Source organism: Ammodytes marinus, assembly GCF_949987685.1.
Source record: "Ammodytes marinus genome assembly, chromosome: 21".
Taxonomy (NCBI): Eukaryota; Metazoa; Chordata; class Actinopteri; order Uranoscopiformes; family Ammodytidae; genus Ammodytes; species Ammodytes marinus.
In genome coordinates this window covers 1,268,163-1,295,745 of record NC_137225.1, presented here as the reverse complement: position 1 = coordinate 1,295,745, position 27,583 = coordinate 1,268,163, and the positions used below count along the sequence as shown (strand labels likewise).

At 42.1% G+C, this 27,583-nt stretch overlaps 1 protein-coding gene across 1 annotated transcript; it reads right to left on the bottom strand.

Moving 5' to 3' along the window:
* pde1ca (phosphodiesterase 1C, calmodulin-dependent a) lies at window positions 1-27,226 on the bottom strand (the record flags this gene model as incomplete). Its single annotated transcript, XM_080050569.1, has 17 exons — window positions 1-161; window positions 555-776; window positions 1,503-1,657; window positions 2,192-2,312; window positions 2,982-3,063; window positions 4,138-4,258; window positions 4,529-4,630; window positions 8,102-8,230; window positions 8,516-8,616; window positions 9,600-9,740; window positions 11,318-11,434; window positions 12,786-12,852; window positions 19,550-19,722; window positions 20,460-20,580; window positions 20,865-21,018; window positions 21,145-21,195; window positions 27,142-27,226. 17 exons carry the CDS (start codon window positions 27,224-27,226, stop codon window positions 1-3), a joined length of 2,103 nt encoding a protein of 700 aa, XP_079906695.1.
* Between the last annotated feature and the right edge of the window lie 357 nt (window positions 27,227-27,583).

Sequence of the window (27,583 nt, the reverse complement as noted above, 5' to 3'; positions counted from 1 at the left end):
TCATTTTCGTCGACGCAAAGAGATGCGTTGCAGTCTTCTGGCTTTTCCCCTGGCATCAATGGGCCGCATCTCAGCGACCTTTGACCTGAGCAGCCGGTAGGAGCTGGCACAGTAGCTGGGTCTCATGCAGAAATGGAGCAGAGGGCACTCTTGCTCAGGCTCTGCACAAACACCAAAATTCTAAGTTAGCCTGAAATGCGTTCTAGTCTTAGAGCTATGAGCTGTGTCTTTGTGGGTACGTGTCTTATCAAGTCTTATTTTAACTTTGGGCAAGTTTATATAATTCCTTGAAAGAGCAACTTTGCAGGTTAAAAAGATTTGTATCAGTAGCTAGTGAATGTATCCGTCAAATACATTTAATAAATCAAAGTACAAGTGAGTGTGGAATTTTGAGGATTAGAAGTGTAGCCACATTAAAATGAAAGTACTCACAAGAAAAATGTGAAGGTGCTTGACTTAAGTGGAGTTTTTGAGTTAATGTTATTAGTTACATAAAATATGTGTAATTGTTCCCACAGCATGTTTTGAAGTGAAAAAGTTGTTGGGGTGCGTACCATTTTGAAAGTGCTGTTGCTCCGTCTCTGTATGGCCATCAGGTGTCAGATCTGTGGATCCTGGGCCTGATCCCAGCAGGGAGCCTTGAGGGGCCTGCTCTTTCTTCATGTCCTCCAGTCCTGCTCTGCCTCTGTCTACAGACTTTGACTCTTTCTCCACTTCTGTCTCATCCTCATGCTGCCCGTCCTCCTCCACCTCCTTCTTGGGATCTTCCTTCAGGTCTAGCAGCATGCACACACACAAACACACACACACACACACACACACACACACACACACACACACACACACACACACACACACACACACACACACGTTTTTTGCTTTAAGTTGCACTGTATTTGTGCATATTAGCGAGCTGCATCCGTCTTTTTGCACAGTTGTTGGCAATGTTGGCAAAAAGTCCTCAGTAGAACTCACTTAATAGTGAAAGTACTAACATTTCCACACAAACAGTGTGAAGAGAACTCAAGGGTAGGGACTTAAAAGCTGTTTAGCCTAAATAAAACCAATTATCAGTGAGGCGATTAAGAAAAAAGGCTTCAGTTTGCCAGGGAACATAAAGACTGATGGGTGCATCAGGGTAAGAAGAGAGGCAGATGAAGTGATGCTCCCATCATGCCTAGTGCCTACTGTACAAGCCTGTGGGGGCAGTGTACAATATGATCTGGGGTTGCTTCAGTTGGTCAGGTCTAGGTTCAGCAACCTTATATGAAAAAAAGCTTATCAATGTGATGCCACAGCAAATGCCTGCCCTAATCAAAGCTAAAGGTGGTCCAACGAAATTGTAAGGTGTGTGACTTTTTGGGGAGAAGGGAGGGTATATAGGCTGTGGGTTCAGAATGTCTACACATAGCTTACTCGTTTGGAGCAGGTTCTCAAATCTTTTTTTTTTTTAAATATGGAGTTATTCGAGTGAGAGATAGTTAACAAGTCGTTGTGGCTACCTTTGGTTGCCTGGGCCTTCCATGTCTCCCTGTTGTGATGGATCTCTTGGTTCCATGTGACTTTGAAACTCTTGAAGTCCGCCATATTCAAAGAGCAGCTGCCCTCTGAGCGTGTACTCTTCATACTGGATTGTATTCCATCACTGACACTAATACTGTTGACGCTGCACAATAAAGACATGCATTTGCACAATATAAACACACACAGAAAAATGTATCCAATCATCCACATGCACATGGACACCAATTGTTTGTTAGTGAAACAGTGTGGGGATCAAAGATGGGGCAGGCATTGTCTCAATTAAGGAAGTGAGTGCTGCGGTGTTTTTCATTCTTCAGTTACAACTGTTATTCAGTGTGTTGGCTATTATGCAGGTATACACTTCAAACCCACTGTTCCAGATAAACTTTTAAATCTTCACACACTCAACCTGTGGCCAAAGGCCAGGGGCAGGGCGTGATTGGCTGAAGGAGTTTGAGGACTACATTGCCATAGACAAGGTGGACATGTGCCTTTGGACCTTTTTTTCCCTCTACTAAAGATTTGGATTTTGTTTGTGAGTTGACTGATCTGGGGCCTGTTTCAGGAGGCAGGTTTACCAAACTCTGGAGTTGACCAACCCCGAAAAGCTGATGTCAGTGTTATCATACAGAATGAGTGTGAGGGATGAGGCTCTTGTGTGTGTCACCTAGAGCGTCTGAGGCCAGCCAGTTCAGAGTGTGAAGCCCCCTCAATGAGCGGTGCCACAATCTTCTCAATCATTTCAGTCAAGACGGTGAATGTTGGCTCCACAATGAAGTCAATGAATCCTGCAGCAAACATTAACCATGTCAGATTTATATTCACCTTGTAGCTTGTGCTTGTCCTAGTTAAATGCAGAAAACCTTTAGATGTCTTCAGGCTACGTCAATAGTGTATGATGAAAGCAAAACTAACAAAATAGTGTCAGTCAAATATTTAGGTAGTTTGTATTTAAAATGTATCCCACAGAGATGCGCCATCATTCTAAGTTTTGTGTATTTTTGTTCTGGGATTCAAACAGATTCTCAGTTCATTGTGATAGGATGTGGGTAAACAGGCTAAAATTCTAGAATCATTTTAAATATATCCTTTTAGTTACAAGACCTTCCTGTTCCCAGTCTGTTCCTGTTAAAAATCCAGACATTTTCACTGTTGCTCTTAAAGTTCCATGCTTCATGTTTTTGTCACCACTTGACTACAGCATCATCTCTTAGAAGTAAGACTATGTGGTGCTCTTCAATGATAATCTATTATCCAAAATGACAGTTTGTCTTTCACTATGGTGCTTTCGAATCTTAAATAATCAGTGCAGAGTCAGATCACACTAGAAGGAGAACAGCTATCGCTTGAGTAAACCTCAAAGCCCCAAGTTGGTTCATCCACTTCAGTGATGGAACTCAATCAAACAACAGCTTCCTTAATAGAACTGTGCTCTGTGAGCATCGTTCATTTCTTACCAATCTGGGACTGGGCCACCATGGTGGATTTGCGGTCACAGAGAGGGGAGAAAGGTAGACCTAGCGCTGCTTCTTTATCACCCTGAAAATAAAATTCAAAATCCCAAGGGACAGTCAGCATAGCTTTAACTGGGCAACTGCACTTACAATCAAGGTATTGATTATTGACCCTTTTACTATTTGATGCCATTCTAAATAGAATACTTTGTTGTCTTTGAACAACATAAGACATACTTTACACATGAACAACCAGCAGAGATTGCAAAACTGGCCAGGCATCCTGCACTATTAATATGCAACTGTAAATGTTATTATATGAACTCTCAACGCTATTGCCGATGTAAGAAATCTTGATAATACTTCTGGAGTGAGACATCTGGTTGTGGTAAAAATCTTTCTTATACCTTTGCAAAAATTCATCATGCAAAAAGATTAAACTGATCTGCAAACTGGGGGTGTAAATAGTATTCTTGTTGATACCCTCTTGTATCAATGATTTCCTGCTGATTGGTGAGCAGCTAATGCTGGGCTTACAGTACACGACTTTTCACGCGATTTGACAGTCGCAGACAATCTTCCAATGTCGGACTGAAATCACAGAAGTCGTGCTGGAGTTGTGGCGCGCCCCCGTAATCTCAGTCGTTTGGTGTAAGGTGGTCATCCGACCCGATTTCAGCCAGTCTTCTTCCCGTCTTGACGTTCCGACATTATCAAACATGTTTGATATTATCGTTAGTCTTAAGGGGTTGGCTCAAGCGAAATTACGTAAACACTGTCACACTCTCGCATGCACCAAGCACGACGCAGGAGGAGTGGCATTAGTCGCGACCTGTGTCCGCGCAACCTTAACACTTTACCGTCAAATACAGGGTAAGGAGTTAAAGTTATTGGGGGACGAGATCAGCAAATAAAGATGGTCAAATAACTAATGGAAGTCCCCCGCTTGTTCAAACATGTTCAATCGGCTCAAAAGAAGCCCGACGACATCTACGACGACCGATTTCACGGCACACACCAAACAGATTCGTGTCCCCGCCCCCTCCAGCCTCTACGATGGCGATTATCGGACCGGTGTGTCCGGGCCTTAACATGTTTTGGTATAGTCTTGGATGCAGGCCCAACCCCAGTAAAGTGGGAGGTATTGTGGTGACTATACCTGTCTGAAGAACTCCTCCAGCAGAGCTGTGGTCCAGCACTGGTGGAGGTCCCAGCGTTTAGCAGGGTGGCTGATGTCAGCACTGTGCAGCAGCAGGGATAAGGCCTTCGGTTTGTCAATCCTGCAAATACATTTCAGAGAAAAATACTTGCTTGTGCCCAGATTTGGTAGGGCAAAATACATTTGCCTAGGAATGGAAAGACTGACCCTCCTGCTGAGATTTTTAAAAAACGGTCTGTACTAAGCAAGATGGAAGGAGTGGATTGAATGTTTGTTGGATTGTTGTAACTGTGCATGGGTACATTCTGTTTGTTTTTGTTTGAATGGAAAAACCTCATACAATTTAAGCGTATAACTTGGGTTGACACCATCTCCTACACTGAATACTCACGCCTCAGGCTGCTGCAGGAGGCCTTTCATGGCTTTGATCTGCTGGAAGTGGCAGGACATGTCGGTGGCCAGCACCATCTCCACTACCAGAGCCCGCAGTTCTCTAAAGAGTCCACCAAAGGGAAATACCTCAATTATTTAACAGATTGACATCAACATAAATGTCAACGTTGATTAATACAGAGGACAGGAGGTGTCACTGAGAAAACCGAAAAAATGTACTGTGTGTTCTGACACACCAATAGCGTATTGGTGTGTCACTTGCGGTGTAGTGAGCAACTTAGATAAAAAGTGGAAAAATAAGTTTGGTACTGTGTGCTACTACAAACTGTGTCAATGCCAATATAAAATTATTACATGGAAGAGTGCATAACCGTAGCCTACACTGGGCTGGAAATTTTAATCCCGTTTGCCAAACAAATAGGTGACTTTGAGTATCTATTACAAATTGTACCTTTTAAATGGAACAGATAAAACCAAATTAAGAACATATATTTTCCTGAGACAAAACACGTAATTGGGACCCTCTTATAGATCATTTCCCTCATCACTGACTTAATTTAAACCACGTTTTTCAACTTCATTGTTCATTTATAATCTTCTCAAGAATGTTATATATATATAGCCTGCGTAGTCTATTTCTCAAACCTCTGACAGCAATTTGAACAGGCTATCTCACAAATGATTATAATTTAGTCTATCTCTAGCCTTTGCCAGTTTATCTATCTACAGTATATTGCTCTCATGCCTTCATTTTAAGCTCCATTTTCCAATTATATATACAGTAGGGGAGAACGGAGTAATCTGAGCCACTTTTTACATTTGCTCCCCTCTAAGCGAGCTAAAATGATTTATCACTCAAATTTACACATTTCCCATTAATTCAGGATGTTTCCTAGAAATGGGCATTAGCAGATTTTTTTCAAGACAAAGGGCATTGAAAATATGATTGTTTAAAAAAAAGTTGTCATGTGGCTCACTTTACCCTAGCTGTGGGGTAAAGTGAACCACTTACTTTTTCCACTCTGAAACTACCATAACAACACATATTGTAACAGTTAGAATCCTGAAAGCTAGCCACACATTTCAGAACTAATGTTGGACTAGTAAAAGAATGATGGGGTTTGGTCAATTAAGCAAAGCAAATTTTCTAAATACTTGAAAGTAACTCTGATCAAAATCAAATACAACATATTATAATTCAAAAGGTTTTAATATGATTCAAATGAAAGATAGAACCAGTTAGATTAGAACATAGTTTGGGGGTCAGAACACAGGACCCTTAGAGCCAGCTTGTGTCTTGGGGTCAAAGAAGAAAATCAGAACCAGCGAGAACAGCCTGGGACTCAGAACACAGGAGAAGACCCAACTGGATTATAACATCAGCCTATCATACTCTAACTAGGCCTACTCTACATTCCAGCCCTGAAGGTTACAGGGAAAGATGAGAAGGTGCTCTTTCCGTGTGGTTGCCCCAGGTCGTCTTCCTGGTGTATTTCCTTGGCATGATGGCTTTTCTACAATGTGTATGACATTAAAATAAAACATATGTTATGTAATATTAGATTAAAATATGTTTAAGACTAAACTTAACTTGTGCCTCATGGTGGGGGAAAGTGAGACAGTGTCTCACTCTCGCCCACAGCATTTGGCTCACTTTCCCCCATCACCACAATTTGAGAAAAAACTACCTCTCTTAGCATTTCAGGCTAATCTTTAGCTAATATCATCACATGGTTTTTATATGTTGGTAGTTCATCATCACGTATGATATAAGTTTTTCTACGTGAATACATTTGCTTTGGCACAACAGTTGATTAAGTTGACAGCAAGAACATTTACTTTTACATGTAAAATACCTATTTTGGTGAAAAAAACATGCTTACCACAGCACCATGAGGTCCTCTCTTTCAGGGCCAAGGGGAAATGAGAGGGGCTTGAAAACATATATCTCACATGACCACAAATGTTTTCCGTTGCCTAGATACAGGGGGTGGCTCACATTACCCGATGCCTCAGATTCCCCCGTTCTCCCCTATATATAATTAAAGAAAATTCAAACCATGGAAATTTTTGTTTAGCCGTTGCCTGTACTTCTGCCTCCCTACCTGCACATTTGGATTTGGACATTGTGACACATACAGTCCCCTACAATAGTATTGGAACGGTGAGGCCAATTCCTTTATTTTTGCTGTAGACTGGAAACACTTGGGTTTGACACCAAAATATGAATATGAGACAATAGATCAACATTTCAGCTTTCAATTCCAGGTATTTACATCTGGATCTGATTCACAACTGAGAGAAGATAGCATTATTTGTAAAGGAACACCACATTTTTAGGTGAGCAAAAGTATTGGAACAGATAGACCTAAAATAAATGAAAGTAAATAAGACATAGGTTGCGTTCCGAATCGCATACTCTTTCTTTTTTCTATTCTACATACTACATCCGACGATAAAAAGAATCTAGTTAGGATGCAGTAGGCATACTATTGGGACATACTTTACTCTCTTATTTCATCATAACATTGCGCCTTGATCTTGCCTCTTGCTTTTATATCCGTCGCATCCCCGTTTGTATTCATATGGAGGCTTCGTCGATGTGACGTCACTTCACGTGCGCACTGGATTGTGGGTCAGAATCGCCCAAATAGGATGCACTTTTCAACACTAACAATCTTGGCCGCATGAAGTAGGACATCCGGGTACTTCTAACCATCCTAAATCTGGCCACAAGAATCGGGACATCCTAAATCTTTTTTCTACATACTATATAGTAGAAAGTATGCGATTCGGAACGCAACCTTAATATTTTGTCACAAATCCTTCGCTTGCAATAACTGCATCAAGCCTGTGACCCATTGACTGGCCAAGTCTATCTCCAGAGTTGAACCCTATAGAGCATGCATTTTACCTGCTTAAGAGGAGTAACCCCCCAAAACAAACAGCAACTGAAAAAGGCTGCGGTGAAAGCCTGGAAAAGCATCACAAAAGAAGAATGCAAAAGTTTTGTGATGTCAATGGGTCACAGGCTTGATGCAGTTATTGCAAGAGAAGAATTTGCAACAAAATATTAAGTTTTATTCACTCTAATTTATTTTATGTCTATCTGTTCCAATACTTTTGCTCACCTTAAAATGTGGTGTTCCTTTAAAAATAATGCTATCTTATGTGTTGTCTATCCGAACCAGATGTAAATACCTGGAAATGAAAGCTGAAATGTTGATCTATTGTCTCATATTCATATTTTGGTGTCAAACCCAAATGTTTTCAGTCTACAGCAAAAATATAGGAATTGACCTCACCGTTACAATACTTTTGTAGGGGACTGTATGTTTAATAACTAAATTCTCCTATTCTAAAACACGTAACTAAAATAGTGACATGGTAAATATGACTTGCTAAACATGAGCATGTTACTGTAACAATGTAACTGTATGTGTGAGCTTGTTAGCATGCTAAGGAGAAGATAGTTAAGTGATTAGCTGTATTAGTTGAGCGTGTGATTATGTTGTCCTTTAGTCTTCTAAGCCAGTAAAAAGGCAAACCTATACACATTGTTTAGCTTCACCTCCAGTCATCTTTGGAAAGATTAGAGAGCATGTTCATTTCATCATCATTCTGCAGAAGACGATAAGCAGCGCTGACGTGGTGGTTCTCCAGAACAGCTCGGTCATTGTACAACATGGCTGTGTCTGACCTGCAAATCACACACAGTCATCAGAATAATGTTCATTTTTGTTAGAAAACATCTGGTTTTATAAAGGAAATAGTAATATTTATAATAATATTAATGTATGAAAGGCCAGTGATGCAAGAAGATGGTAGAATAATACATCAACACGATTGAATGATGAAAATGATATACAGCTTCTCCAGGTGTCATGTTCTTTCTAATCATGATAGCAACTTCTTATCTGTCCTTAATATTTTCCGAAGAAGCACTGTTTAAATGTGCATACTTGTTGGTGTGTGTGGACATTACCTTGTCTGAATATGGAAGTTATTGGTGGTCCCCGTATGTTCATAGTCATGGATGGCAGCTGCAAATATTATGGCAAAGATCTCCAACTCGGTTAGCCAGTGCTGATAAGGAGAGAGAGAATGAGAAACGTGTGAAAAAAACACAGAATACATAAACACCTTGATCTTCTGAAAACTGGGGGCTACCCCATGATCAGGGGTTACGCAGCTGGGAGTCTACACTGAAATCTCATTTATAGTAGGTTTTATATACAGAACAATGTCTTGCTTTACTTGACTTTGTCTATTTCACAACCAGAGTGTGAATCTGAAAGTTACAAATGTCACTTGCACCTGCTGTTACAACAAGTCATGTCAAGGGGGTCACACACAATGCTGGTTACTTGGCACGTGAGGTGGGTTTTGAATATGACTAGGGGAGGGGGCCGTCCAGCATCCTTCACTATGTAATGCAGGGTCTTGCTGTCTTGCAATTCTGTGTCTGGAGCTATTTAAAAGGGCTTTACACTCATTTGGGCCAGAGCCCTATCGATCATGCTGTGAGAAATATGCAGCTCTTGTAATGTTGTCCATGTTTGTGACTGGTCATCGGGCTGCAGACAATGCCCTGTTAATGTGAACGTGCTCAGAGCTAGTAACCTGGGGTCAACTAAACGAGTGTATAGCCGTTGTGGTGATACCACTTATCCTATGTTGAACTGGCTTTGTAGTACAGGCCTCTGGGGACCAGTTTCAAAGAGTCCATTCCTGAACTGTGAGTTGACAAACCCCAGAGATGGGAAAGTCAAAGCTGATCAGACTTGGCCATATAGCTAGTTCAATCAACTCTGAGTATGTTCACTCTGAGTTTAACAAGTGACAGCTTTTGAGGGGACGAGTGATGACATTATCAATGTATACTGGCAGAACATTAAAGACAATGGGACCTGTTTCTTTGCTTTTGCGTTTTGCTTTTCGGTTTTACGTTACAAAAGGCTCTTCGTGCGGAGTGCCTTTAAGCACTGTGTACAGAGGCCTGCATTCTCAAATCTGCATTTGTTCACTTCTCCAGTTTCCATTTAGCATTTACCCAACTCAAGCCTTACCACCATGCCAGTCTTGAGGAGCAGGTAATGGATGGTCTGTGTGACATCAGCAGCATGCATCAGGTTGTGGTAGGGGTTCTTGTGTTTGCTGTAGCCTACCTCCAACGAGTCCACAAATGATATGAGACCAGAAATAGGGATCTGAAATATAAAAGCAACGCAAAAAAAATAACTTAACCATGGCGACATCAATTCAAAGTTTGCATATAATGCACTCCGTCACATTATATTAGAACAGTATTTATGCATGAACTTAACTGTCAACGTTCATTCTGATTTCCTTTTGTCTTTAAAGGTGCGACTTTGAGAAGTGACTTACAGCCTGGTGACGCTTTGGTTGTGAAGACATACTGTGATTACCTTTTGAAACACTTTGCTTAAAGAGGACCTATGATACTTTTTGACTTTTATGACCTATAAACGTTGTTATAATGATTTATAGTCATGTTTAACCATACTAGCGTATCAAATAATGACGTACATGCATTAAGACGTATTCCCTGCTGACCGTCTGGGGTGGCTGTGCAGAGCACTAAACACTAGGGCAGCCGGTCGAGAAGTCACGTGTTCAAAGCGGTTCAGAATTTCCGGACATTCTTTTCATCACACAAGTGGATGTTTCCATCAGGTTTCCATGTATGGTAATGCTGCAACATGCCCCCACCTTCCTGCTCAAGTCTGCCTCACGCCTCGCACCACTGAAAGTGTTCCGGAAGAAAGGTAACCAATCACAACGGAGTGGCGTTTGCAGTAGGGGGGGGCGGCGGGGGGGAGGGAGCGGAGAAGCACAAGGTTGAGTGTTGAGAGAGACTGCAGTGCGCGCTCAGATGAGAGGAAGAGTTTCCCGAAAATCTACATGGTTTTTTGCGATGTGATTCGTGTCAGGTTGCTCTATAGCAGTTTTTAACAAGAAATTAAGACCAGAAAAGTAGTATAATAGGAGATCTTTAACGTATGTGTATGTGGATAGGTAATTGTTATATAAAGAAACTATTTATGCTAAAAGACACTTAATTAACGTACAGTGATTATTGTAGCAACTGTCCCTGTGTTATCGGGACCTATCAAACTGTTTCATTCATTGGGACCGTGACCAGTGCCATTACTTTAAGGGCCGCTGATCCACAAATAAAACAAATAACCGATCGCAATCACATTTTTAGCTCTCTCTCTCTCCCACTGGTTCCTTACATGGAGGTCTCTATCGGAGCCAAATCACCTCATCTCAACACTGTGTGGCCTGCTCAAAGCAGATGATTAGGTCTGTGTTGAAACTTTCCCTTAAGGAGTGCCTGCCTAAGACGTAACTAAGCAATGTTGGCGCCAACGACTAACTGATATGGTTATTCTGCTCCCTCCAAAACAAAATGGAGCTGCTACGCGCCAGGTGCTAAATGGAAAGGGCCTTCAGGGACATCTGCATCATCGCTCTGTCCGAGACCTGGCTGGATGAGGCGGTCTCCAATGCCGAGGTGAGCCCGGAAAACTTTACCATCATCAGGTCACAGGTAACGGGTCAAAGAAAGTGGTGTGCAGCTGTCAACGTGATGGTGTGACACTTCAACATTTAAGTCTCAATGAATGGCAGATCCCTACAAACCCATAAATCAGGCATTATAAAATGTATTGGGAACCGGGAATAACACATACAGGATATTATGACACAAAATCACATATCTGAAGGGACCATTAAAGGCAAGGGAAGTGTCTTGGCATACCTTGAAACGATTTATTAAGTTATATCTGGTGAGCAGGTCATAGAAGACGAATTTCAGAGAGTGGTCTCCACTGGCATCATTTAGTGCAAACACATCAAATGACCACGTGTCCACATGCTAAAACAGACACATACAAGTTTTGTCAGGACATGGATATCAACATACATGTTCATATATTGAATTAGTGCCCTACTCTACAGTAGTCCCTTAAGGACCCGCGGTGACATCCACGTCACACACACTTTGTTTGTCTTAACATTTTCCTCATACAGGTTTATACTATATTTTTACTCATTAAGTCCCTTAGTGACATATACTCAACATCCTGGTGTGGTTGTCATGTGACAGCCATGTGACTGTGACAGGAAATTACTTCCCAAATATTGCAGTGTGACAGCTGCACACAATTGGAGAAATGAGCAAATTTTAAAAGCTTGATTTTTGTTCCTAAAGGTGAGTCTAAACCCATTTAACATTTCTAATGATTTAATGGGGTGTCCTGTATTACCTTTAACCTAGTCTGACAATATTTCATAAACAACTTTATATTGAACAAGTTAGGTAAATATTGCTGTGACGTATACGTCACATCGGGCCGTGAGCCTCAAAATATTAAAAAAAAATTACGTATTTGTCACAATAACAAAAATGGTAATAAGCTAATCAATTAATTTTAGTGTTTCATTTATTTTGAATTAATATATGTTCTTTTGCTAAATTCAAGGTACATTTTAACACATTTAAACAAAAAATAATGACAACACATTCTAATATAAGGGTTCAGAAAAAAAAAGTTTGGATAATATTTTGGATTAAAAAAATCCAAAAAAAAAAACATCAGAAATGTGTTCTATGTGGTCCACTTAGTCTGTGTTCCATTCCTCATATTTTTCCTATAAGTAGAAATGGTTCCGGGTTTTTTTGGGTTAAAGGTATCCGTTAGAGGAAAAATCAACAGCGACAGTATTATTACGCTCTTCTGTGCAGATTATTGTTATCCTGCACCAGCAAATTAATCCTGATGATTGCAAACTTAATGCACACAAAACAATGTGTCAGGTTTATAGAAATGCAAAAGCTTTAATGACATGGTTGTTGTAATAATCAGTTGAAAGACAGTGTTGAGCTCAGCCATTAAAATGTGAACATTTAGTGGATATTCAGAGCCTTTTCCATGGAGCAGTTACTCAATGTCACCCTTTCCCCCATCACCCCAGCACACTTCCATGCCTTATAGCAACTCCTTCCTATCCCCAAGGATTTTTTTGGGAATCCTCGAGCAGATACAATGCCGTCTGCATATTCATCCATCCTCTGTGAGCAATAATTTCAGATTATTTTGCCAATCTCACTCTGCCCCTATTGCTATGCCCTACTACCCAGTGTCATCCCTACTAAATATTCTACCTATCTTATATTTTACAGGGTTTTCATCATAAAACAAACAAACAAAGACACACATAAGTACCTTGAGCACAGTGATGACATTTGGTGGATAAACGAGACCAGCCAGGTTGGAAGTGCGCCTGTACATCCTGTCATAGAAATACCATAACAAACCTTACAACACAATGTCAAAACAAGACTGTATACTTTTCTGGCTAGTATGAAAAGAAAAGGAACTTATTTTCAATTTGTTTTAACCAAAGAGAGGGTTTGAAATTGAGGCATAACATAGTTTAAAAATAATAAGATAAGAATAAACTCTCCAGACAATCTTTCATTGACTATTGTTGGTTGTTGAGGACATGGAAGAACCTATATACAAATGTGGTATTAATCAAAATCTAGAGTGTAAGAGACATTCTGACAACAAGGTAACAGGGATGTGGACATTACTGTATATGGTGAGTTTTGGCCAATCCGATGCAAATTAGATGCACCTGTCTGTGGGGGATGTACAGATGTAATGAATTGTTTGTGAGGAAACGGAGGTTGCATTCCAAATCGCATACTCTTTCTTTTTTCTATTCTACATACTACATCCGACGATAAAAATAATCTAGTTAGGATGCAGTAGGCATACTATTGGGACATACTTTACTCTCTTATTTCATCATAACATTGCGCCTTGATCTTGCTTCTTGCTTTTATATCCGTCGCATCCCCATTTGTTTTCATATGGAGGCTTCGTCGATGTGACGTCACTTCACATGCACAATGGATTGTGGGTCAGAATCGCCCAAATAGGATGCACTTTTCAACACTAACAATCTTGGCCGCATGAAGTAAGACATCCGGGTACTTCTAACCATCCTAAATCTGGCCACAAGAATCGGGACATCCTAAATCTTTTTTCTACATACTATATAGTAAAAAGTATGCGATTCGGAACGCAACTGAGTGTTTCGCCTCTGGGAGAATGGTGACTGATTCACTCACTGCAATCAGGTGTGTGTGCACTGATTGGCTGATTGAACCCAGGTGTGAAGAGATTATATATGCCCGCATTCACGGGGGCATTATAATACAAGACGTCAAAACAAGACGTCACAACAGCCGCCTGCTGGTCTGCTCCAGTCCTTACCTATCCCAAATCGCCCTTGGTCTCATGTGGCCCTTGATTTTATTACAGGACTATCCTCATCGAAAGGGTTCACTGTCATTATGGTCGTTGTAGATCGGTTCTCAAAGGCAGCCCTTTTCATCCCGCTCCCTAAGCTTCCTTCTGCCCTAGAGACCGCCCGACTTGTAGTAAAGCATGTCTTTTGCTACCACGGCCTCTCCCAAGACATTGTGTCTGACCTCGGTCAGACCCCAAGCAGTTTGCTTCCCGTTTCTGGAGGGCATTTTGTTCCCTTGTGGGTGCTTCGGCTAGTCTCTCGTCAGGGTTTCACCCCGAGACCAACAGTCAGACTGAGCGCACCAATCAGACACTCGAGAGAACACTTTGTTGCCTGGTGTCCTCCAATCCTACCACGTGGAGCGAACAATTGTTGTGGGCAGAATATTCTTATAACACCTTAAAGAATGCATCCACTGGTCTCTCTCCTTTTGAGTGTCAGTATGGATATCAGCCACCGTTGTTCCCAGAACAGGAGAGGGAGGTAGGGGTGCCTTTGGTGGCTCAGTTTGTCCAGCGGTGTCGTGCTACCTGGAGGCGTGTTCGTGCTTCTCTTCAACAGGCTGTGGCACGGCAGAAGCACTATGCTGACCAGCATCGCCGCCCAGCCCCAAACTATCGGGTTGGTCAAAGGGTGTGGCTCTCCACAAGGGATCTCCCACTGCGGGTTGAGTCTTGCATATAGACCCCTTATCTGTTTATCAACACGGCGGATGCGCGCGCTGCATAGCTGCAGAAAGAAGAATTGTTTGGCTGGTTGCCATGGTTACCCGTTTGGTTGTATTGCAGATGCGGTGTTTCTTTATAGGTCCATGGTGTTAAATAGCGATGTTGTCAGCTTACTAAAACAGTTTATCAGCGAGTGATAACATTGGTTATGCGGAAACATTAACACTATTGAACAGGAAACGTCTTAATGACCCATACGCGTTGCGGGCAGTTGAGTGGATAAATTATGAGAAGAAATGGCCCCGACGACTTCAGTGGCCGGACAGCTGTTGGAGAGTGACAGTAAAGACCGACAGACAGATAGACAGAGAGAGGCAGAGATGCCTTTATTTCATAATGTTGCTTTTTGATTTAAAAGTGATCATGACTAGCCTATAGGCTAGTGATCATCTGTTTTTAGACTGACTCCTGCTTTCGGGGCGTTGGGCTCACGAGCCGACCAGTTTATCAGACCAGCTGTTCGAGACGGAGATGAAAAGGACACTGTCCTTATTGTAAACATTTCACAACTCATTTATGTAATTATACAGCGGTGAATTTGGGCATTTACTAGCTTTATCACCATTCAAACAAAAAATAAACGGTTTGTGCATCCAACAGCACAACAAGACAAGATTGTGGCTCGTGTCGCTCTTGTCTCTTTCTGCGGCTGACATGCGCAGTAGAGCGGGGAGTGACGCTGTGTGACGTAGACTGATAAGGGGTCTATTGGCACCACGTTTCGTTGGTCCCTTCAAGATCATTCGAAGGATTAAACCCTGTCACTTTTCGCCTTCTGCTCCCCCGGTCAGTGTTAATTTTGGCAGCAAATTCTGATTTAGTCTTAGTCTTTTGAATATCACACCATTTAGTCTTAGTCCTATTTAAAGGGGACATATTATGAAAAACCAAACATTGCCGGTGTTTGGGCACACTGTTTAGGTTATTGGCGTCCCTACCAGCACACACAAGCTTCAAAAAGACAAATATGTCAGCTTCTTCTGGGACACTTATTTCGAAAAAGGGGGGATTTGAAGGTTTGTTCCAAAATACACCGACTGATGACGAAATCGGTCGGTTTTCATTATCATAAATACTCCCACGGGAAAGCTCACCAGAAACTCAGCAGTTGATTGGCAAATCAAGACGCCCCGTTGGTAACCACACACACCTGGCTGAGCCTCCACTCGCTCATGCAACAACAAGCTGCAGTGTGAGCTCAACCTCAAGCTACCATCACACCCCAGCCTCGAAGCACACTAGGGCTGAATGGATTTCTTTAATTTTTTGTTAGGCTATCTCCAGCAAAGGTTTGCAATCTGTTAGTGTGATCAAAGCCTTTTTACTGGAGTGTGGAGGAGACTGTGCCAGGAAGACTGAGACACCATCCGTCCGAAATGTAAGTAGTCCTATTTTAAAAATAATTCTGTCCGTTTGTTAGTTCAATGTCTGTAATGTGCTTTATTTTATCCCTCCTATAATAACCAACACCGACTGAAATGAGAGAATGCGGGGTTTAGTCGTTAGCATTAGCGCCCGCTAGCTTTACCGTTAGCTTTATGCTAACGGTTAGAGCTGTGAGTCTTTTGCAGTGACTGTTATTTGGCTCTTTTGTGAGCTCACGTTAGTCCTGCCGTGACAGCCCTTGTGTGAAAAACAGACGGTGAAACTGTAGGGTGTGTTGGAAACTGAAGAGTATTTTTTTTAATAGCTTCATCCTGCTACCTGCTAGCTGTCTGATTGTATAGCTCAAGTACACACCGCAATAAGTCTGCGGACAGTGTGTAGTAGTGGGCCTATTACATGATCTCCAGTGTAATGTACACATAGACAGGAATAGGCTACTGTAAGTTGTCTCTGCTGGTGTTTGTTTCCTGTCCATTATATTTCAAAAAGCACACAGTATCACTCAGAACTTGTTGCTTATTGAGCCAGGGCTATACTGAATTTGTTGTAGCTTTGCCATAACAGATGTATGATGTAGGCCTATACATGTCAGCTAGGCTACATGATGTAACATTGAATGTGCCATGTTTTACAGGTATCTGAGTGACCTGATGGAGCCGGACGGAGCCACCAAGACCGTCACACTATCCGTTCCTTCAGAGGAGGATGTGTTCACTGGGTGGGACAGGTGGTCTTCTTCAGGGCCCAACAACAACTGGACAGTTACATAAAAGTTATGGCTTTGCTTCTGTTTGATATGTACACTTCATATTTTCATTCCACTGGCTATGAATAAACTGCTTTATTTTTAAGGATGTTTTTGGTCTTTTTAAAATATAATAATGATACTGTTTTATCAGAGAAAATCTTCAGCGAGATGAAAATGTGAGTTTCAAGTAATCCTTTACTACAGGTAGCAAACAGTGACAGTAAGCAACACAATACATTTTTTAGCGGTAAAACTGTATTATGAATGAGTGATCACAATACAAATGATACATTATCTACTAGATATTGAAATGTTGTCAGATAATTTGCAGCTCTGACAAACCTAAAGCTTAATTATTTCAACCATACATTTTACAAAAGATAATGCCTTTCCAGTGAATCTTGACATGATTCAGGATACATTCTTTTCCATTATGGTTACTGTACATTTTTACATGTCAACTCAGTATCGGTTCACAACCAAAGCTTTTTCACTCCACTGGGCTGTAGATCATTCCACAGACCTGTAAAGACAAACGTAAAACAGGGTGTATGTTACCAGTTTAGAGAGTTTATGCATAAATACTTAGCTCAAATTATGTTATTGACTGTGACATAATTAAACAGTATTTACCTGAGGATAATGTCAGGGAAATCAGAAATCTTGATGCCATTTTCACAGTTTTCAGCTCAGACTCCTGTCTGAACAGGTTCAGTTGTACATCTTTTAGTTTAGAACTGGTTAGTGTGCCGATATTTGTGGTAGAAATGAAGCTAAACATGTTTACATTGGTCTCCATGCTGCATTGGCCAAAAGTAAACAAAACTGACAGCTGGGCGTGTGCCATGCCCATGTAGGTAGGTATAGAGTAAATGAGCAGGGCGGTGCATGCACGCCCATGTAGATCTGACCAGTCAGAGCAGACTAGTATTTTTGCGAAGGGGGGTAGATGTCAAAACCAACCTTTTGAGATAGAGGCAAAAGAAGGCTGGAAAAGGCGATGAAGAAATGGGCAATGGTAGAAAACTATTGGGTTTTTTGAACAATAAACCATGAAAACCTTTTCTTGTAGACCTTGGAAATACACCTTTAAAACCGAGATTTAGCATAATATGTCCCTTTAAGTCATCTAAAATCTTTTAGTCTTAGTCTAGTCTTAGTCTACTAAATATAAGCAGATTTTAGTTGACTAAATCTACAGCGGACTTCGTCGACTAAGTGTTTTTCTTCATTGAATGGTATTAAGGTTTGAATATGCAATACAGACACAGATTTAATGGTTGTAATACAAAACATGTATTCTATTTCATTCTTAATAATCTCACATAAAATCAGTGTACCTGACTGGCTAGAGGGCTGGGGGGGCTTTAAGAGCCTTTGCCCGGGGGCCCATTATCTCATGATCCGTCTATGAACCGACTGGATTCCACAATCTTTTTTCTTTTTGCGGGGAGCATGCACGAGCATTATTTATAAAAAATAGAAAATAAAGAAAATAAAACAAGTGGGGGGCCCCACACTAGGTCTTGAAACGGGCCCCGAGATCGTTAAGGCCGCCCCTGGGCAGCAGCAGCAGCAGCATGCAGTTACGTGCTGATAAAATTGAGCAACTGCGCTTTCCTTTAAGCAACACTGCTGCCGCTGTGTGTGTTCGGACTTCTTTTGCATCAAAGCCTTTTTGATAATAAAATTAGAGGTTTTAATTGAACGCTGTCCATGCGTCGGAGATGATTGTAACTTACTCGGGTGAAAACAGAAACTAACGGAGGGAGGCGGCAGTTTCACAGTTCATTTCCTATATAGTTGCGCAGTCAGTTTGGGGACATGGCTCTGTGTATTCAAGCTTGAGACACAGCCTACTAGACTTAGCCGTTCCCCTAGACAACGTTAACGGGCAGGATATCCCTGACTATCATTTTGTCCATCAAACCGCAGAGTTTTTCTGCACGTCGGCTCACTCCACCCGCTCACACTGGCGCGGTCTCCCGTCGATTTTCACCGACACAGGGTTGCATTCGCTGCTTTGCACTGATTGGATTTCTTCCCAACTTGTCCCACAGTTCTGATTGGATCTCTTCTCCATTCGTCCCGCCCTAACAGTTTCGTCTCGTTCCTATTCGTAGACTATAGTGTCAGTTATATTCGTCTCAGTCTTCGTCATCATATATGCCTTTTTATTTAGTTTTCGTCCGTGAAAAAGGTTTGTTGACGAATATTTATCGTCATAGTCTTAGTCTACGAAATTAACACGGTCAATGAGAATCCACCCCTCGTTTCATGTTTCCCGCCTCAAGCCGGTCTGCTCCAGTCCACTGGCACCTCCAGGGAGGCCTCCGCCTCCACACAGGCTGGTTGGGGGTCAACCAGCGTACACGGTTCGGCGGATATTGAACAATCGTCGTGTGGGACGCAGGATTCAGTAGCTGGTGGACTGGGAGGGATATGGGCCTGAGAAGCGTGCCTGGGTCCCAGCTAGGGACATTTTGGACCCAACTCTGATCCGGGACTTTCGCCGCCTCCAGCCTGGGGGTCCTGTGGGAATGTCAGGTGCCGTTCCTTAGTATAGTATAGTAGATTTTATTTGGAGTGGACATGACAATGTCATTGGACAAACCAGATGCATTGTTTACAGTGTGTTAGCATAAATGCTAGTGGGGGGCTCCTGTGAGGAAACGGAGTGTTTCAATTGGCCTATTGGACCACCAATAAGTTAAGGGCTAACAATCAAAGAGGACTCTTCCATAAGGTAAACCAAATCATGCAAGACCCGATAAAGCCAAACTTATGTAAGCCACACAATCCAAACCTCTCTACAAAGATGCCAGCTTGCACTGCATGGACGATACTGCGGAAGCGCAGCTTGTCTTCGTTACATCGCAGAAGGGCCCTCTGCCGGGTGAAGGTGGAAGCCAGCCAGTCTCGTACTTCTGACGGCACAGAGTCTGTCTGGATGTCACTCAGCTCATCGTCTCGATCTACCTGCCGCCTGCAAGGAGAAGGTGTCTCTCAAAAATGGTGACAGGATGTACAATTTCTGTACAATACTTTATAAATGAACATAAAAATTATCCTCTGACAGTCTCTATAGTCGTGGTACCAAATTACAGACACTGCTACCATGGACGTAAAGGGTCAATATATTTGATCAGTTCACAAAGTAATTCAATGTTGAGACAATGTATTAGATGAAACAACCAAGCCCCAACCTCAGCGATTTTTACCAGCATCCAATAAGGAAGTGACCAAAATTGTAGTACTTCCCGGTGGCCACTGGGGGTGGTACCAAGACTGAGCAATTTTTCTTTGACTCACTTGTTAGACAGACCGTTTTCAAAGTCTTATTAAACCTATTTACAGCCTGGTCCACAAAACCATTATAGTCTGTATGTTTAGGTCACATCTCCATGACAACACTGAGGGGGGTGAATTTTTTTCTAGCAGTCTAGTTTTTATTCTTTTGGAGGTTAAAATGTATTGCCGCGATCTCTTGAGTGACAGCTCTCCGCCCGTTGTCCCTCACTTTGCCTCGGAGGTATCTACAGTAGATGGGCGTATCTCCCTCCCTCCGACATGAGGCGGAGTAAAAATCTCACAAGATGGCGACGCGCATAAACCAGGATTATTGGATGCTGTGTGAATAACTGAGGTCAGCACGGATGATACATCCATATTATAAACTATCTATGGAAACAACATATCCTTTTGTTTGGCGACACTCCTTGCCTGGTTTCTTCAATGCACAGAGATTCAAGGACTGAGGCGGCATTCTCCAGGTCTTTCTTCAGGTCTGCCACTGATGCCTCCCCCCTCTCAAGCTGCTTTACAAGACACCGCAACCTGCAACACACACCACATCAACATTGGCATTCACCACTTCATTTAAACAATGCCGTGTGCTTGATTCATGGTGTAGAACCAGAAGTCAGGGAGAGGAGGAAACACAAAATGACTTGTTGAGTGTCTAATCTTAGAATGTATTTTTATTATCATTGCATATCTCCAGGATGATATTTAAAATGTGAAGAATTAACATATGCAGATATTCATAATGATGCACATAAACGTAAACTGATCTGTATCAGTCTGTATGCTGAGGTTCTGTTTGCGTGTGCATGTGTGACCTGATAACAGTCTTCTCCATGGCATCGAGTGCGTCCGGGATTGGCAGCTCGTCAGCCAGGATGTCCTTGGTGCTGCGTGGGTCCATCACCACTCCTTTGTGCTCAATTATGGCGGCTGTGACAGGGGTGCAGAGTGCATTCTGGGACCATGAACCTGGACAATTATCAGACAAACAAGCATCCTTTGCTCGTTTTTACATGTTACTTAAACCTTAGCACCACGTCATATCTACCTCCATTTTTTACAGCTCATGATAATAATTTCCAGACTTAAACTCACGTGCAAAGCTGGCCAGTGGACGGCGGGTGCTTTCTCCTGCCTTATTGGCCACTGTAAAGAAAATAATTGGTTTTATTTTGGTTGATCAGATGTTTCAAGATCTCAATCCACAAGTGTTTCACTTACTTTTACTTCTTCTATGGACTGTGTCGGAATGCACAGTGTGTATTTTATTGACATCACCCATGCTCTGCTATTGCACCCAGTAAAATGAATAATCTGCACCCTTATTATTATTTCTAGTACATTAAAATTGGTGACCTGATGTAGTCATCTGGATGCTTCAGTCCAATCTGTGCATGGGTCAAATAAGCCTGATTACATGTGCAGGACTGTGTGCGACTGAATCTGTAACTTTACTTGTTGGCAAATCCAAACTGTAATCAGAAACCTTAAAGGTTTTCATCCGGCTAATACGGCATCCTTAATTCATAAAGGATGCCACAGATCCAACCGCTGAACCAAATCAGGAAATAAAATGGATAAATGGTAAATTAGTAAATACATGTTTAATGGAAGGCAACCAGACAGTGTGTGTGTGTGTGTGTGTGTGTGTGTGTGTGTGTGTGTGTGTGTGTGTGTGTGTGTGTGTGTGTGTGTGTGTGTGTGTGTGTGTGTGTGTGCGTGCGCGCGCATGGGTGCAAAAAGGTTTGGGGGATGGGGATTACAGTTGGAATCAGGCAGAGAAGGAGGCTACAAAGTGCAGGCAGATTAGGCCACTTCATTAGAGATAATGGCCCAATCTCAATCTACCCCCTACACCCTAACCCTATCCACTATCCCTCCGTTTGCGTGTTCGGAGGGAGGGCCCGCCATATTGAGTGCCGTCCCAAACCACCGAGTCTCGAGTGTAAGTGGGTTATTACAGTTTTTCTCTATTGCTAAAACACAAAACCCAGTACTCTAAACGAAATGACCAGTTGCCTAAACACATTTAGTAAAACTACCCCCCATTTGCCACAACCACAAACACAATTCACCTGTAGACACTGTTCACAAAACCCGTCCCCTTTTTCTGAAAACTCTAAACCCATTTTGCCTTGCTAAAACACAGTTTGCATATATCTCTGCTCCAATATGCATTGTGAAGCTCATGTGATGCAAAATGCCACCCACAGTCAGCAAAACTTGAACACAATGAACATACCTGGTGTCATTCAGTAAACACAACGACTCATAATTGAAAATACCTGTTGCAAATGATGTGACCACACCTATATAAGTCAGTGCAGTTTGCTGAAGGTTCCAAACAAAAATGGATGATCAAGGCAGAAAAAGAGGAGTTTGTGTCAGAGGAGGGAGAGGAGCAGGCCAAGGAGGGAGAGGAGCAGGTCAAGTAGGGAGAGGAGCGGGCCAAGGAGTGGGCCAAATAGGGCGAGAAGCAGTCCAAAGAGGAGAAGGCCAAGGAAGGAGAGGAGAAAGAGGGCGAGCAAGACAACACATTTTCATTACAGATGAAATGAGAGCAACAGTCATTGACCACGTCATTGTCCACGGCATGACAATGACCGAAGCGGGATAACGAGTCTAACCAAACCTCAGCAGATTCTCAGTGGCCACCATTATTCGGGCCTTCAGAGAACACAACAGGTACTGTATGTAGCCTAGTAGTTTTTTAGTCACTATACACTAGATGTTTACAGTATACAGTAGTATAGTGGAGTGCACCTACATACAGACAAGTGCAATCATGGTTACAGTAAAAGTGTGTACTGCAAGGACCATTTCTGACCAAATTACTGTATGTTTGTTTCTCTAGAGTTGAAAGATTGCCATGTGCAGGTGGGAGGGCTTCCAGATTCACACCAGCCCAAGACGTCCTCATTGTGGATATGGTTCAGGAGAACAATGTGATGAGACTATGGGAGATACGGGAGAGGATCATTGGTGACAATTTGAACTTTCCGACCATTGACAATGTCAGCCTGACAACCATAGGCAGAGTCCTCAAGCGCCAGAGAGTATGTATGAAGCAGGTCTATAGGGTACCCTTTGAGCGCAACTCTGACAGAATAAAACACCTCTGTCACCAGTATGTGCAAGTAAGTACAGTACAATCCATGTACACGGTGGCCTACAGTACTTTACATACAATGTGGCTGTGGAGGTGTTCCAAGGCTGGGTGCGGCATGCCAGGGCATTCTTCCCATGTTGTTTGGCTATGGACAATATTGCCTGTGATGTTGATGAGGTCCTGTGGCCCGACCCAGCCCGACGACGTGATGCCGCCCAATGATTTCAGTGTCAACATACTGTACAACATACTGTGTCAATTTACATGTACAACATACTGTAATAAAATAAATCACACCCTGAACATTGTGTGTTCAATTGTTACAGTACTGTAGTATCTATTGTGTGTAATGGATCCTCCATGGAGTTTACAGTACTCATTTTTGCATTGAGTTGTGATATAACTGCATTTTCTGCATTATGTAACTATTCGCACAAATCTATAGTAAATGCCAAATACATATTTGAGAATAAATAAGGGTTGTTCAAATGCATTATGGCAGTTGTGAAACTGTAAAAAGAACAGTCCCACACTCTGAAAATTGTGTTTTAAATTTTTTTGGTAATGTGGTTAATGATGCTCAGTTGTGTTTACATTTTTGCAGGCCTTGAGCGGTATTGTGGTGTCAGAGTTTTCTTTTGAGCACATGAGCAACTGTTTTGGTGTGATGGGTTGGTTTTGAAAAGAGACTGTGAGGTTGTGTGTATGTAGCTTTAGAAAAGTGTTTAGAGTTTTGTGAAAAGTGAGGGCAGTATCGTGAAATGTGTTAAAGCAATAGAGAAAAACTGTAAGCCCTCGATCACCGAGTCTGCATCGATGGAGGCTCAGCCCTACGTTTGACACAGGTGTCCGCCAATCAATTATGTCCGGAATGCAAGCGCCAAACCTACAAATGAGAGTTCCAGGGAGTTTGTTTCCCGAATTATAAATGAAACGTTCTCTTACCTCAAACAGATTATTTTTATGCATAGCCCTAAATGACGGAACCGGAGGGTAGCCTACAATTTAGCATATTGGAACGAACATGTTGTTTTACACTTGTTGAATTGACTATGCCACTTGTGTACCTATAGTATATTTTCAGGACCGTGGATAAAAGATAAAACGAAGCAGATGAAGAAAATGCCCACAAATTAATAAGGGACAGTGATTATTATTTCCTTATATTGTTAGTAAGATTTGTGTTACTGTTATTTAAAGCCGATGAGGGGTAGTAATAGCGGCGGTGACGTCAGTCAGTCGAAGCGTCTATGCATGACTTTTCCTATTTATGACCACCCTTGCAGTGCATTATAATTTGTGCATGCTAATTAACTGCCGCGATTCGCGGGTCTTAATGGGAGATTAACGTATCATGACAAGTGGAATACATGCTTTAGCAGACTATTGTTCTTTTCCCTGGTTTTGTATGCTGCTGTGCATATAAACTAACAGGATAATTGAACAGCGGATCAAACACCCACCCGTTTTTCCACTACAGACTGAGATGGTAAAATTTAGAATATGCAGTTAGAAAATGTTTAACAAAAAAAAAATTATGCAGCCAAAGAAGCATGGGAGTGAGTTTGTTTTTATTCAGTACCACATTTTATTCTCACATGCGTATACTATTATAAGCTATGAATGTAGGCCAATGCTTTGTATACGATTATCATCAATATCCTTTCTGAAATGTTTCGTGTACAGGTTAAGCATAAAATAACTGGGACTTGAAGGTAAAGTGACGAGCAAAACAGGCCTAAAAAAATACAAGGTTCTTATCGTTACCGAATTTAAATATAGGCTAAATGCGGTGGAATTTTATTTTAAGGTGAGAAATAAAGACTGAACAAACTAGTGTCTCTAGGTTTCTTCCTGTTTCTGTCTGACAAAGGCGAGGGCTTGCCAAAGCCGCACCGTTGTTATACCCTCCCCCTTAATGATCGAGTGGCACTCCACAGCCCCGAGGGTGACTCCACAGCGAGTGACACTCGCCCACGGAGTGGGAGTGCCCAGGGAGTCATTTAGGATTGGACTGCCTGATCTAAGCACCCTAACAACTGACACACAGGCACAGGCACACACACACACACACACACACACACACACACACACACACACACACACACACACACACACACACACACACACACTTTAATCTGCACCAGTCAAAATTATGTCACAGTGATTACCCATCTCTTCTGGTTTCCATAGAGATAGCAGTGGGTAAACAAAGACACACACTACTGTTTTCTACTATTGTAAATAGCTCTCTGTACCTGATTAATCATAATTGTTTTTGTGTAAAACAAAAAACAATATTATTTTCATCCTATATACACTCACCGGCCACTTTATTAGGTACAGCGGTTCATTTACTTGTTAACACATATAACTAATCAGCCAATCACATGGCAGCATCTCAATGCAGTTAGGCATGCAGACCTTGACATGACAACTTATTGAAATTAAAACAGAGCAACAGAATGGGGAAGAAAGGGGTTTTTAAGTGACTTTGAACATGGCAATGTTGAGGGTACCAGAAGGGCTAGTCTGAGTATTTCAGAATATGCTGATCAACTGTGATTTTCACTCTAAACCATCTTTAGAGTTTACAGAGAATGGTCCGAAAAAGAAAAAAATATCCAGTGAGCGGCATTTGTGTGGACGTAAAATGCCTTGTTGAAGTCAGAGGTCAGTGGAGGATGGGCAGACTGGTTCGAGATGATAGAAAGGCAACAGTAACTCAAGTAACCACTCGTTACAACCAGGGTATGCAGGATACCATCTCTGAACGCAAAACACGACCAACCTTGAAACAGATGGGCTACAGCAACAGAATACTTCACCGGGTGCCACTCCTGTCAGCTAAAACACGGGAAAATTAGGCTACAATTCACACGGGATCACCAATATTGGACAATAGAATATTGAAAAAGCATGTCTGGTCTGATGAATCTCTATTTTAGTTGAGACATTCAGATGGCAGGTTCAGAATTTGGCGTAAACAACATGAAAGTATGGATCCATCCTGCCTTGCACCATCAACCATGCCATGTTCAAGGTCACCTAAACCCCCTTTCTTCCCCATTCTGATGCTCGGTTTGACTTCAGTACATTGTCTTGACCACGTCTAAATGCCTAAATGCATTAAATTGCTGCTATGTGATTGGCTGATTAGATTTTTGTTTTTATAAGCCATTGAACAGGTGTACCTAATAAAGTGGCCGTTGAGTGTATATGTATACATATATGTATGTCTTTTAATTCATTGTTTGGAGTGATCTCCAAACCCCAACAACGGTTAGCAAATGTACTGCCTACTACCAGAACTAAAGGACTGTGGAACTTCATCGTTGGCCTATATCCTGAGGCCCTTGCAATTAAATAGACACGCTCAACGTGTACTTAAAGTTCCTGTTTCTGTTCTGTTTCTGTTCTGTACAACCACAGATCAGGGGAGTTTGTCCCCACCCTGCTGTCTAGGCCAGGTCAGCCCTACTGAGTGCAGCAGGTCTGACTAGACTCTACTGTAGACACACCTGCTGCACCGCCAACTCTTTACCTTCACTGAGAAAACGGTTGGCAAGGAAACTGAGCAAGTGAGTGGACTGAAAGAAATGTGGACAGATTCACTAATAAACAGAACAACTAACCACCTCTGGGGTTGTTGCCCAGACCTTAGGTAGGCTGGTATAAGGGCCTTAAGTTCTCTATTAGATACATGTAATTAAAGCTGTTCGTATACACACAGCACATTTTTAACATATTTTAAATTAGGCTGTTTACTCTTAAACCAAGGTAAGAAGACAGTTGACAGGAAAATGACCATAAGAGCATGCAACTACAATTCAAGTATAATAAACCACCATCCGTTCAGCAACACAATAGCAGCATGCACAACCCCTCTCTCTTATACAGTCACACACACACACACACACACACACACACACACACACACACACGCACGCACATTATACCACGCTGTAAAAAGAGTCTCTTACCAATGGTAAAGCTAAAGCCATCAATGCTGAAAGTGGCACTCCGACACTTCTTGAATCCCTGTTTCTTAGATGGCAGTTCTGTCATTGTGTCTCTTGACATGCACTCCTCTGCTCCCTGTCTGTTAGTAGAGTGTGGAGAACATAGCAGTGTATCCCGGGAGAGGAGCTGTAACCCAGGCAGTGCCTCCTCCTCCTCACAGCTCTTTCTCCCTCAAGGCCACACTGTCATCCTACAGCAGCACTCACAACTGCAGCTCTCTCAATCGCTCTCCATTCTGCTTTGCTCTCACCTCCATCAACAGCAGATATGTGCATGTTGATTATTCACCTGCCTCTCTCTCTGGATCGCCATTGATACAACTCACTGTTTTTACAGGTATGTCTCCAGATCCTCACTGCCAGGTAAAATGGTAAATGGTAAATGGACTTGACTTATATAGCG